Source organism: Biomphalaria glabrata, chromosome 1 (assembly GCF_947242115.1).
Source record: "Biomphalaria glabrata chromosome 1, xgBioGlab47.1, whole genome shotgun sequence".
Taxonomy (NCBI): Eukaryota; Metazoa; Mollusca; class Gastropoda; family Planorbidae; genus Biomphalaria; species Biomphalaria glabrata.
Window position 1 is genome coordinate 24,642,435 of NC_074711.1, and position 14,755 is coordinate 24,657,189.

Here is a 14,755-nt window from a genome sequence, read left to right on the forward strand (position 1 = left end):
TGGTAATGAACTACAGACTTATTGCATTTAGTGTATACTGTCTTGGTAATGAACTACAGGCTTATTGCATTCGGTGTATACTGTCTCTCTAGGTAATTAACTACAGGCTTATTGCATTCAGTGTACACTGTCTTGGTAATGAACTACAGGCTTATTGCATTCGGTGTATACTGTCTTGGTAATTAACTACAGGCTTATTGCATTCAGTGTATACTCTCTTGGTAATGAACTACAGGCTTATTGCATTCGGTGTATACTGTCTCTCTAGGTAATTAACTACAGGCTTATTGCATTCAGTGTATACTTTCTTGGTAATGAACTACAGACTTATTGCATTCAGTGTATACTGTCTTGGTAATGAACTACAGGCTTATTGCATTCGGTGTATGCTGTCTCTCTAGGTAATTAACTACAGGCTTATTGCATTCAGTGTATACTTTCTTGGTAATGAACTACAGACTTATTGCATTCAGTGTATACTGTCTTGGTAATGAACTACAGGCTTATTGCATTCGGTGTATGCTGTCTCTCTAGGTAATTAACTACAGGCTTATTGCATTCAGTGTATACTTTCTTGGTAATGAACTACAGACTTATTGCATTCAGTGTATACTGTCTTGGTAATGAACTACAGACTTATTGCATTCAGTGTATACTCTCTTGGTAATGAACTACAGGCTTATTGCATTCGGTGTATACTGTCTCTCTAGGTAATTAACTACAGGCTTATTGCATTCAGTGTATACTTTCTTGGTAATGAACTACAGACTTATTGCATTCAGTGTATACTGTCTTGGTAATGAACTACAGGCTTATTGCATTCGGTGTATGCTGTCTCTCTAGGTAATGAACTACAGGCTTATTGCATTCAGTGTATACTTTCTTGGTAATGAACTACAGACTTATTGCATTCAGTGTATACTGTCTTGGTAATGAACTACAGGCTTATTGCATTCGGTGTATGCTGTCTCTCTGGTAATGAACTACAGGCTTATTGCATTCAGTGTATACTTTCTTGGTAATGAACTACAGACTTATTGCATTCAGTGTATACTCTCTTGGTAATGAACTACAGACTTATTGTATTCGGTGTATGCTGTCTCTGAGGTATTACAACAAATGGCAATGAACTGCAGAGTTATTGCATTCACTGTGTCTGTGATGCTATCTCTCTTGTGGTTGTTGGTGTTTTATTACTCCTGTATGTATTATAAGGGAGGACATTTTTATGACCACGTTCCTTCCGGTGATATTACATCTCCCATGTGTCTATCATCTTAGAAGAGGAACTATTACATTCGATAGTGGAGAAGACACATTTTGAGCTCGGCCCTTCTGGCACCTGTCTACGCCACTGTCGCTCATTCAGTATCACTTTTTGTCCCTTGGTGTCTTGAAACATGGTTCACGTTTTTTTTAAGGATCAAAAATTAATTCGCCGTTGACATTTGGACATTAAAAGGAAAGGTCCATCTAGGAAGGGGGGGATGGAAAGGGGGAGGGGGTAATCGACGGTGGTCTAGGAATGTATGAACAAAAGTGTTCTTTTGATTTTCTTTTCTGTTTTTTTGTTGTTGTTGTTTTAATGTGTTAAGAATAAAGGATGTAGCTCAATCTGTACAATAATAGATTGAAGTTATATTTGTACAATAGAGTGTTTTATATTAGAACTACTCTACATAGATGGAAATTATATTTGTTCAATAGTTGTATATTGTGTAAGAACTACTCTATTTAGATTGAAGTTATTAGCTATAACTTTAATTTTTTCTATGTAAATCACTTGCTTCCTGAAGAGGAAGTATTGATTATATACGCCTAATTGTACGTCAACACATCTGTCATTGTCATCTTTCTCGTTCAATGATGAATTATTCTTCTATAAAGTCGCAGCGATTTCTTCGTAGATGTGTTTGTTCCTGATTACTATTTAACGTTGTTTCGATGAAGAAAAAGAACTGTACTCAAATGTTGTTGACGTCTCATAAATACTAACACTTCCTAGTGTCTCCTTCAAGCAGAAATACAAATGATCAGATCTAGTGTCTCCTTCAAGCAGAAATACAAATGATCAGATCTAGTGTCTCCTTCAAGCAGAAATACAAATGATCAGATCTAGTGTCTCCTTCAAGCAGAAATACAAATGATCAGATCTAGTGTCTCCTTCAAGCAGAAATACAAATGATCAGATCTAGTGTCTCCTTCAAGCAGAAATACAAATGATCAGATCTAGTGTCTCCTTCAAGCAGAAATACAAATGATCAGATCTAGTGTCTCCTTCAAGCAGAAATACAAGTGATCAGATCTAGTGTCTCTTTCTAGCAGAAATACAAATGATCAGATCTAGTGTCTCCTTCAAGCAGAAATACAAGTGATCAGATCTAGTGTCTCCTTCAAGCAGAAATACAAGTGATCAGATCTAGTGTCTCCTTCAAGCAGAAATACAAATGATCAGATCTAGTGTCTCCTTCAAGCAGAAATACAAATGATCAGATCTAGTGTCTCCTTCAAGCAGAAATACAAATGATCAGATCTAGTGTCTCCTTCAAGCAGAAATACAAATGATCAGATCTAGTGTCTCCTTCAAGCAGAAATACAAATGATCAGATCTAGTGTCTCCTTCAAGCAGAAATACAAATGATCAGATCTAGTGTCTCCTTCAAGCAGAAATACAAATGATCAGATCTAGTGTCTCCTTCAAGCAGAAATACAAATGATCAGATCTAGTGTCTCCTTCAAGCAGAAATACAAGTGATCAGATCTAGTGTCTCCTTCAAGCAGAAATACAAGTGATCAGATCTAGTGTCTCCTTCAAGCAGAAATACAAATGATCAGATCTAGTGTCTCCTTCAAGCAGAAATACAAATGATCAGATCTAGTGTCTCCTTCAAGCAGAAATACAAATGATCAGATCTAGTGTCTCCTTCAAGCAGAAATACAAATGATCAGATCTAGTGTCTCCTTCAAGCAGAAATACAAATGATCAGATCTAGTGTCTCCTTCAAGCAGAAATACAAATGATCAGATCTAGTGTCTCCTTCAAGCAGAAATACAAATGATCAGATCTAGTGTCTCCTTCAAGCAGAAATACAAATGATCAGATCTAGAGTCTCCTTCAAGCAGAAATACAAGTGATCAGATCTAGTGTCTCCTTCAAGCAGAAATACAAGTGATCAGATCTAGTGTCTCCTTCAAGCAGAAATACAAATGATCAGATCTAGTGTCTCCTTCAAGCAGAAATACAAATGATCAGATCTAGTGTCTCCTTCAAGCAGAAATACAAATGATCAGATCTAGTGTCTCCTTCAAGCAGAAATACAAATGATCAGATCTAGTGTCTCCTTCAAGCAGAAATACAAATGATCAGATCTAGTGTCTCCTTCAAGCAGAAATACAAATGATCAGATCTAGTGTCTCCTTCAAGCAGAAATACAAATGATCAGATCTAGTGTCTCCTTCAAGCAGAAATACAAGTGATCAGATCTAGTGTCTCCTTCAAGCAGAAATACAAGTGATCAGATCTAGTGTCTCCTTCAAGCAGAAATACAAATGATCAGATCTAGTGTCTCCTTCAAGCAGAAATACAAATGATCAGATCTAGTGTCTCCTTCAAGCAGAAATACAAATGATCAGATCTAGTGTCTCCTTCAAGCAGAAATACAAATGATCAGATCTAGTGTCTCCTTCAAGCAGAAATACAAATGATCAGATCTAGTGTCTCCTTCAAGCAGAAATACAAATGATCAGATCTAGTGTCTCCTTCAAGCAGAAATACAAATGATCAGATCTAGTGTCTCCTTCAAGCAGAAATACAAATGATCAGATCTAGTGTCTCCTTCAAGCAGAAATACAAATGATCAGATCTAGTGTCTCCTTCAAGCAGAAATACAAATGATCAGATCCCAAATGATTTGTTTCTCTAGTTTATTGGAGGCGGGGATACGTTCTAACACTTGATGTGTTTGCCTTGCCTAACTTGTCATTGTGTTTGCCTGGCCTAACTTGTCATTGTGTTTGCCTGGCCTAACTTGTCATTGTGTTTGCCTGGCCTAACTTGTCATTGTGTTTGCCTGGCCTAACTTGTCATTGTGTTTGCCTGGCCTAACTTGTCATTGTGTTTGCCTGGCCTAACTTGTCATTGTGTTTGCCTGGCCTAACTTGTCATTGTGTTGGCCTGGCCTAACTTGTCATTGTGTTTGCCTGGCCTAACTTGTCATTGTGTTTGCCTGGCCTAACTTGTCATTGTGTTTGCCTGGCCTAACTTGTCATTGTGTTTGCCTGGCCTAACTTGTCATTGTGTTTGCCTGGCCTAACTTGTCATTGTGTTTGCCTGGCCTAACTTGTCATTGTGTTTGCCTGACCTAACTTGTCATTGTGTTCGCCTGGCCTAACTTGTCATTGTGTTTGCCTGGCCTAACTTGTCATTGTGTTATTATTAAATGTAGTAAGCACAGAGAACACGCTAAGAGCTCAACAAGCAACTGGTTGACGATGAATGCGTTTCATTTAGTTTCCATTGAACTCTTTCCGACAGATTAGCTTTCAGTTTGAACTCTTGTGTTTGTTCCTTGAAACACTTGAGCTCCAATTCCTGAATAGGTTCCACAAGGAACTTTGAAATCATATGTCATTGAACGTCACAAGTTTATCTCTTGGTGTAGAGTGTGTTACGGTGATAGGAGCCAGTCTGACTTTTTGTGATAACATTTTCACATAAACTTTCTTTCCAAACAGAAACTTGTCGCGGTTTGTGTGTGTGGGGGGGGGGGAGAGGGACTATTTAGACTGATCACTTTACATCCTTGATACTTCAGACTCAAATATGTATTTTAACTCATCGCTTGATTCAGAATGTGTAGTAAGATCATGAAAAGTTAAAGTCATCGCTTGATTCAGGATGTGAAACAAGGCCATCAAGGTCTTAACTCATCGCTTGATTCAGGATCGGTAGCAAGGTCATCAAGGCCGTCTTTTGTTTTGGTCTCTGTTAAAAAAAGGGGGATAGTGATTTTTCTTTAGTATAGAAATATCAAATATTTATACATATTAGTGTTGTTCTTTTTTTTTTGTTTTTTTTTTCAATTTAATAAACAGGCTTATTAAAAAAACAACTAAACTTGAATATTTACAATTATAATCCTGTGCAATAAATATAATAATGTGTAAAGTGCGTAAGTAACTTGAGACTTAGACTAAGAAAGAAGTTTTTCCGGTAGACAGACACATCAGACAAACATACCAATACCATGTAATGTAAACGATTTTGGTCAATATTGGCCACTTTCTAGATCTTTCTGCTTTATATTATTCTAAGCTGTTGATCCTGAAGAAACTGTTAGAGGTTTTAATGCACCCATTCTCTCCATCATGTTTTCTTAAAGTGCGTTCTCAGCTTGATACATTTGAAGTCAGTGTATCAAAAGTTCAAACCATCTTCTTTGATTGCTTTCTGGGAACACAGAGGAACAGGTAAAAAAAAAATAATTAAAGAACCACCTCCCTTCCCTCATTTTGACTAAAAGCCTATATGCAGCCTACTTAAAGATGGTTGAAGTCTAAAGGTTACCGCGTGAGTTGATTCTAAACACTGCTGTGTTCTATCATCGAACTGCCCTGATATTGATTTTCTTATTAAGACACTCAAGCCCCCCCCCCTCTTCCCCTTGCATCTATCATCACTCTGCAATTTCGGGCGAAAACACCGGCAGCAGAAATGTGTAGATTTGTAGCTTATTTCTATTTTTTACAAAGCTTATATCAACTCTGTCAGTCTGGTAAAAAGTGTGTACACGTTATTTCTCCCACACCCATTCTCGGATTAAGTTGAAACTTTGCTCAATTATTCATTGGCATAGACTAGACATCAATCAATGAAAAAATAGTAACTTTAAACAATGTTTTATTGTACCTATCAAAACTTGAATCAGTAGAAAAAAATAAGCAATTAGTCAATTATTATTGGTATTTAATTATTTAGTTTGATATCGAAAAAGGGAAATTACTTCTATATTCTCGAGAGATATAAGTATAAGTGTGGAGTTCTTCCCATTAGATAAACTCTGTTGTTGTGGGTTTTTTTTTTGTTTATTTGTTGTTTTTTTATGGATTTCTATATTTTGCTTATTGTGGCTAAACTCAGAGTTCTGAGATAGACCTGCATTTGATAGTAGATTTTTAACCTAGTTTGTAGTTAATCCCAGCATTATAAGACAGACCTGCTGTAGATTGGAGCCTATCTTATATGTATACTTTGAACAAACTGTGTATATCTAGTTTGTCCCATTTGGTCTATAAGTTACAACTATGCTATACAAGCCGATTGTGTTCTAATCAGTACATTTATTTTTCAGTTAGAAATAGAATAGAAAAAAATGTACTGTACTAAATGCATGTAAATCTCATTGTTTAGCGTGATATCGTTCAGTCTTCACCAAATTGTGCGATAGTTTCCTGCAGGCAAAGGATGATGTCTTGATGATAAGTAGCCAAGGAAACTTCTACCCAATCAGCATTGCACTACTTGGATTGTAATGAACAGTTTCTGTCACTTTTATCTTGGGTTGGTCACTGTCCCTCCTACCCTACAGTAGGCCTATTGTAGAGAATACACGTACGTGTGTATGTGTACGCTTGTCCCTCCTACCCTACAGTAGAGCTATAGTAGAGAATACACGTACGTGTGTATGTGTACGCTTGCCCCTCACTGACCCAAATTTGACTATCGATCTCATGGGGTGTACATCCGGAACTTTATGTCTCTCTTTTATCCTCGTTCTGAGTTTCACTAAAACTGGGTTTCTGTCTTGGCCTATGTTTCCGTCAGTAAGTTGTTCAAAACAGATGTGCACCACAAGATACACAACCAACCTTTTGTGTACCTCAGATAAAGTTTCTGATCAGGTGCCATCTCGTAGACACGTTTCATCTGTCAGTCATTTCAAGTTAAGTAATCTTGTCCTGGGGTTCCATAGACTAAATAATTCAGGAAGTTGTTCTATACAATGTAGATCTAGAACGTCTCTAATTGAAGCAGACAAATAATGAGCCATTTCTCATAGGCGATATCTAATCAACGTTGTCAAGGCTTTAATATTATGTTTGGACGAATGAAAGACATAGCGGTGTTTTAGTCTACATCTAAATACCAATGTAAAACACAAAGTATTTGTCTGTCTTCTAGATGTTTATTATACGTCCAGAAAGTCTGTATAAAAGATGTCACTGTAGAGTTAATTTGTTTCGTTGAGTTCCGTCGTGACAATGAAAACGTATTCAATCTAATCTGTTCGTTTTCATTTCTAATTATTAGACTGACTGTTGCGTCGTCCGCAAGGACCTCCCCCCTTTAGCAGACGATATCTGATCACTTTCAAATCGATTCTAATTTCCTGTTTAGCCAAGTAATGAAAAAGTAATTCCACAATTAGACAAGAGTTGTTTCTCTTTACGTCTTTTTTGGAGTTGTTTCTCTCGGAAACATTTTCTTTTTACAAATTTCTTTCTTTTTAATAGATCTAGATGTTGTTTTTGTTTGTTTGTTTAAACAAAGCTTATATCAACTCTGTCTGTCCGAGTGGAATCTTGTACACGTTATTTCTCCCACTTCCCATTCTCGGATCAAGTTGAAACTTTGCACAACTATTCATTGTCGATGTCCACGTATGAATCATTCAAAAAATAAGTAATTTATTAATTGACAGTCGTAATTAATTAATTTTATATATATATATAAATGTACTAAGCTAAGGGAAGAAAAGTTTTGTCTTTTTACTATAAAACCTTTTTATCTTAATAAATAATGGCTAACACATCGGCCTTCCATCGTGGAGGCTTTAGACCTCGAGTTTGAATTCAGACTAGAGCAACCTTTATTTTTTATATAGCATTTGAAAAGGCGGCACTGAAACCTCCATGATACCCCTCCCCCCCCCCCCCTTCCCTACTGGTGCACAAAAGTGATTGCACCATTATGCCCTGAGCAAATATTTCCAATTACGCACATTTATTATTGTTCGTCTAGAACTCTAGATGTAATAAAAAAAATTAATTACATGAATGATTCAAGACAAGTAGGCCTATGCTATTGCACTCAACATAAGCTTTGTTTTTAAAAAGTATTTTTTTTACTTTTTTATTTTGTGACAAAGTCTTGAACTAACAGCTCTGAGTCACACTGACGTTCAAATAGGTAGTACGTTGGAGGACTTCTAATTCAGCTGGGATAGCCATCCCTAGTTTCCGGTTATAGTTTTGGGAAATACAGCGTTGACCAAGTACTATGTATTATTTAGCGTTGATCTAGTATGCATCTATTTAGCGCTTGCGAATGTGCCTAGTCCATGTCTAGCTCTGGCCAAATATATACACACTTTATAGTTATCGTTGGCCAAGCTTGCATACATGCCTTTATTTAGAAACTTGACATTCTAACCGTGCGTCTTATAATACCAGTTGTTCAATTAGGCATTGCATTGGCTAGAGAAGTTGTGATACAAACACTTAGTAGTACGTTGTGATACAAACATTTAGTATTATGTTGTGATACAAACATTTACTAGTATGTTGTGATACAAACATTTAGTAGTGTGTTACACACGCTCACACACACACACCCCTGTATACAAGTTTCGATCCTCTGCCCTGTATAATCTATTTACCGGCTCGCTCCACAAAGTCTGAACACAAGACGTTCTAGATAACCAAGGTGGAAATTAGGTCTAGAAACTGATGCTGGGTTATCAGCTCACAGGCTGCATTTCGTTGGTGAGCTCACAGCAACTGTTGAGTTTTTTCTTTCACTGCCTGCCAGTTGTGTGTCCAAGTAGACCAGGTATTTAAGACTACTAATGAATAGTTTGACTGAAATAGATCCGGTTAATGTAAGCAGCATCATGTTCTCGTATTTGTTAACGTTGTAACAGTCTAGGCCACTCTAGATACAGGCACATAGAGAAACTATTCAAGTGAACTAGGATGGTTGTTGTTCTTTTCGTCACATAACTGTTTAGGGCTAAACATCTTCTGCTTATCAATTTTGTTATTTTTATTGTGTAACTGTCGCTATATGATTTACTTGATGTTTTGTTTATTGTATTGTTGTTGTTGTTGTTGTGTTTTTTTTTTTTGGGGGGGGGGGGTTGAAAGAGAGAAAGAAGGAGAGGACGCTATTATTTTTCTTTTCGATTAAGAATATGAAAATTCTGAACCTCCCCCTTCCAATCTGGTGTTGAGATATCACCGAGTGTTCATACAGCCATGTCATTGAAACATAACATTGTATTTCCTTTTCATTTCCATGTGCTGTCAGTGCCGACATCGTATCAATCACCTTGTTGTCTGTGTTTCTCCGTTATTATTTCAATCATTACCAATGAGCTGGCTGCAACTCTCCCCCTCCCCAACAATCTTTCTGTTCCCATACCCCAACTTAGAAACGTCACTTCTTGGGTTGTGTGTGCGCTTACTTTCAGATGTTTGATACAATTTTGTCATTTTTTTTCCTTTTATTTTTTCCTATCAGAACGGTGCCATTGTCTAAGAGGGTCCCTTGTCAACAGATTTCATTCCAAGCTGTGCTCCCCACTAAGCCATCACGTTGGAGGGCGCTAAACTAACCAGCAAGACCATGGGACGTAAGAAAATACAGATCTCCCGTATTGGAGATGAGAGGAACAGACAGGTGAGAACTGAAGCTGACCAGTTGTTTGCTTACCTCCAGATAGACCAACAATACTAAACAAAACATTTTTGGTCCCCATATGAATTTTCAGCAAACCAAATTGCAAATGTTTAAGTCTTACAATTCGAATGTTAGTGTATTATTTTAAATATCACTTTCCTCTGTTGACATATGCAATTTTGTCAGCTCTTGAAACCGATGTATTGGTAAAGATCAAACACGTGCTAATGTTTATGTTCTAAATATCAATGTCCTCCGTTAATAATTTTTCTAATAGCATTCATGTTTCCTGGTAATCCTTTTAGAAAATGTGTCTCTTAATGTCTTTTCGAAGCTCTAATATTCAATTCAAAAAATGTCTTACTGAATGTATACAACTTTGACACTGTTTGTTAAGACATCGCCTTCAACTAACTTTGTTTCGGAAGGTAACCTTCACCAAACGGAAGTTTGGTCTGATGAAGAAAGCTTACGAGCTGAGTGTCCTATGTGATTGCGAGATCGCTCTGATCATCTTCAACTCTTCCAACAAACTGTTTCAATACGCCAGCACGGATATGGACAAGGTGCTGCTGAAATACACAGAGTACAACGAACCGCACGAGAGCCGCACCAATAAGGATATCATTGAGGTAAGCAGTGTACTATATTGGGGCATGGATGTAAGAGGGAGCCAACTGATCCAATATCAGTTGGGGGCATATTGACTGTGTCTGAATTGAACTACATTGTGGCATGGATGTGTGAGAGAGCCAACTGGTCCAACATCAGTTGGGGGCATATTTAGTGGGCTTGCATCGAACTACATGGTGGCAGAGTCAACTAATGTAACTCCAGTGGGGGAAGGGGGGGCATATTTACATGTGCGTGCGCATATTGAAAAAAAAAGTTTAGTGTCCCTTGTTTTATTGTTTGAAACCATTTAATGTCTCTGATTTTGAGATGCTTTTATATATATATATATATATATATATATATATATATATATATATATATATATATATATATATGTTTCCTTTCTGACTACTGACTAGTCTATGTTTTACACAATTCTAAACTTGTATGTAGAGTCTTGTGACTTTGTCTATAAAAAAATTTTTTACAACTGTTGTGTTTCATTGACCAATGCGTTACAACGGAAGGCAATCTATTCCTAATGACCACATACTGTGTCATATATAATTACAGAAGTGCATGATGTGGTTCATGGCTTATACAAACTGTGAGACTAAATTGTGTGAAGTTGTGAATTGTTTTCTTTCACAAGTTTTATTCTAGCTCAGATAAGCACCCAGAGGGGGGAGGTAACTGCAATACTGTGAAGTCATTTGGTCGTTGAAGCAAGTAAACAGGGCAAGAGGCAACAAGGCGCAGTTATTATGTCGATAACGTCATCAGACAACAGAAAAAGGCTTATCAGTTCTCCAGACCGAGTTATCTTTAAGTAGCAACACAAGGACACTTCAGCCTTTTGTTCGTCGGGGGCTAGCTTGAAGGATCATATAGTCTAGTTCTTTCTGGCTGAAGGGTTACTTTCTAAAATGTTTGCTTCACTCGCAGCATTGCTCTCTCTCTCTCTCTTTCTCTCTGCCCCACTCTCCATTTTTGTTACATCTCTCTCTTTCTCTCCACACACTCACACACACACACACTTCCAGGCTGTCTTCTTGAAAAGGTGAGGAGAATGTAAAAAGAACTTTCTAATACGACTCCTGGTTAACGGAGAATCGACTTGTACAATTTAGTAGTCCTCTTACGTCATAGAAGGGAGGAAGTTGTTGAGCGGGAATAATGACAGTAATATTCAGCTTGGATACGTCACAAGCCTACTTGGGGTAACCTACTTGTTTCCAGACACGTGACTCATCCACTCGGCCAATGAAATATTGTCGTCTGCACTGTCAGTTTAAATATACCCAAAGAGAGAACAGTATAATAATAAAGGTCTATCTTTTTGTGCACATGATCAAATAAACTGTAATTAACTCCCCCCCCCCCCCTTCATATATATATATATAGAGAGAGAGAGAGAAAAAAGCGGTTCGGGGGTCGAAGGGAGAGTTCTACATTTTGACCACAAAAGAGAAATTGTTATAATCTGGCACTAAACACTTTTGGTCTTACTAAATATCTAGTGCAGAAACACTTTTCACTGATGTTTAACTTCTTTGAAAGCTTATGGCGAACTGTATGAATGGAAAGGTTCAGTTAGAGCCAGTAGATAAATATCACCAGAAAGTTCGAGGTAAAAAGCTCCTGAAAAGAACCCTTGTATCTGTCATGCACCTCAGATATGAGGATAACCAGACGTTGGCTCAGTCTGAGATAGAGGTGCACTTCATTATGCTAGGGAGAGATTGTGTGCATACAGAGGGCCATTGATTCTTGCCAGACTTGTCTCCTTCTACCTTACTATTGCTTAATTCCAGTTTTTGCTTTACCTTAACATTCTTCTCCCCCCCCCCCCGGTCAACATTGGATTGTATCTTTGTATCGCATTTGTCCCTTGTGAATTGGATATTTATCTCTGTTAAGTCTTTTTGCTTTGACGCATGTGCAGCAGTATATTTCTATGTCCAGGATGTGAGATTCAAAGATGGCATCGTGTGAAACGTTGTCTTAAGATAGCCTTAGAAAAGTTGATGCTCAGGCAGTAAGAGGCTGTTAGGGAATGATGGGATAGAGTATAGGTTGAAACGAGTACAGCGATTGCAAAGTGTCAAGGTTCCCTTCTCTGTTTGCACTATCATTACGACTGGATTAACTTTTACTTTAGAACAGTATTATTACTGGACATACAGTTTATATATATGTATCTATTTCACATAGTGGACACCTAGCATGTGATATTCTTGTACAAAATAGAAAAGTAGTTTCTCTGGTTTACAGAATTACATAACAGCTTACAGAATACAAAAAAAAAAATTGTCTTGTCTCTGGAAGTTGCAAACATTTTCTTTTCTAGATACTGTCTTCATTTCTGTGTTGTTATTGTTTTGGATGATCAGTGTATGATGTTCGATTACCTGTTGTTTTTTGTGCACAGGACGATACAACTCGATTTTAAACATAAAACTTAGGCTGAGTACTTGGTGGAGATGATCAAGCTTAGACTCTAGACAACATCTGGATCTGACTTGAACGCTTGGGCCAAAGTTAAGCAGCTTTCACTGTTCATTCTTTCTTGGGGCTTATAGAAGTTCCGGTCGGAACTGCATCGCTTTTGTTTCCATTATAGACGCAATTTTATTATAGTCCGCCATATTCCTTCTTTGAATAGAACAAATGTAAAGACCGCTTTATCCCCCTCCCCCCTTTTTTGTATGCATTAAAGCAGATCACTGTTAACATGGTCAGGGATTGTGAGATCCGCTGAAAAGAATAGCCTTGAGCTAGCCACGATGTTGGCAGGTGATCAACTTACGGATGGATGGAATTTGAGTTTACAGTTTAGTATGCCGGACATTTCAAAATGGAATCAGCATCGTGACTCATCGGCTGGTGAATAACACTCACACACATTCACTCTTTTCTCTTTTGATAAAAAAATGGAACCTATTTGTGTGTGTGTTCAGTTCAGCCAATCACCTGATTAGAACATTCTAGACTAGATGTCTATTCTATTGTTTTCATGTCAGTGATTATTTGAGACTTGAACGAAATTGATCTGAACGTGAGGCGTGGTTGTAGATTAAATTACTTTCTGTCTTATGATATTTGATTTCTGGTTGGTTTTCTCTATTTCACGATAACATTCTAGATCTTTCAGAAATCTTAACTATGATCAGAAATTTTATTTTTTAAAAGCTTTTTTTTTAAGGTGGTCTTTATCCAATAATTAGATCTCCCATGGGTTGTTAGATGAAGTGGTAACACACACACACACAATATTGCCAAAGTAACTACGTTCTAAAAACACACACACACACACACACAAAACGACTCTACTTTAAATACAGCCAAGTTCATGATTTATTTGACTTCAAGTTTTCAAGAAGTAGAAAGTGTACGAGAACACAGACGTGTAGCGTTCATTCACATTTTCCTTTCGCTTAACATTGTTGTTTGTTTTAAAGGCATCGTTCTATACAGAAGCACTTCTACTCAGTGTCGATGCTTTTGAAGAATTCTCGAACTCATAATGATGCCTGCCTCCATTCACTGTCTATACTTTGTGTTTACGAATGTAATAGTTCCCGCCAAACACTTTGAGATAGCCATCGAGGAGCTTTCAAACAGAAACCAAGTTTAACTAAGTTTTCTCTAAAGTGTCTGGTGAGATTGGTTTGAGAACATTCAGGTGGTTAGTAGAAAGACTTAGATTTTCATTGGTTGATAGTTTGATTTACCTCTCAGTAAAAAGCTACATTGGTAAACAGATCTGCCTAGTAAGCTTTCTCTGCTAGTGTCCTCATGGTCTGTCGGAGCATGTGTTAAATCGACCAGCGCCCATTATTCATGTTTTCTGTAGCCCATGAGGCGCTCACCAGTTTGACGCCCTTCATACTTTTGTCTGCCTCTCTACTTTTGTCCGACCTGTTTTCTTCCTGTCAGTTCTTAGCCTCATCCTGTATTTGGAGTTGAGTGTCACAAGCAGACTTTAGGAGAACTGGAGGTCAGGCAACCAGACATGACATGCCCGTCCCCCCGAGGCTTTTAGGCGAGCAGAGAGGGATTCCTTTAGTTAAGTGAAAATAAAAACGGCTCTGAAAGTATGTATGTGGGGGGGGGGGGGGAAATACAGAATGCTTAAAATGATTGAGATCATAGTTCACTATCAATGTCATATCATAAACCTGTAATGTCAGCTCACTCAGTAAACATTTCTCCGCCCTAGAAAGTCATGAAACTTTTCAAGTTTCATTTCGAACTGTCCTCCGGTGGTCTCGATGGTCCCGAGTTCATACCCTACCGGCTGCCATCCCCCGTCGTCCTGCGGGAGGTTAGGAAGTAGACTATCTTCAACTCTGAAGGAACATCCGAAACATGTACAACAAAACAAATATTTGAGTTACTGGTAAATAAAATATATTGATAAGAACCTATGAACAGAATATATGTATGTCCAAATTGTTT

At 37.7% G+C, this 14,755-nt stretch overlaps 1 protein-coding gene across 14 annotated transcripts in view; it reads left to right on the forward strand.

Annotated features, from left to right (window-relative positions):
- Positions 1 to 14,755, forward strand: part of LOC106074254 (myocyte-specific enhancer factor 2A-like) — a 94,050-nt gene that overhangs the window by 58,707 nt on the left and 20,588 nt on the right. For all 14 annotated transcript variants that reach the window (XM_056029466.1, XM_056029448.1, XM_056029529.1 and 11 more), the window contains 2 exons: positions 9,521 to 9,679; positions 10,108 to 10,311. In XM_056029466.1, the coding sequence (XP_055885441.1) occupies positions 9,626 to 9,679; positions 10,108 to 10,311 (258 nt within the window). In that variant the 5' untranslated portion in view covers positions 9,521 to 9,625. The remainder of the gene's footprint in view (positions 1 to 9,520; positions 9,680 to 10,107; positions 10,312 to 14,755) is intronic.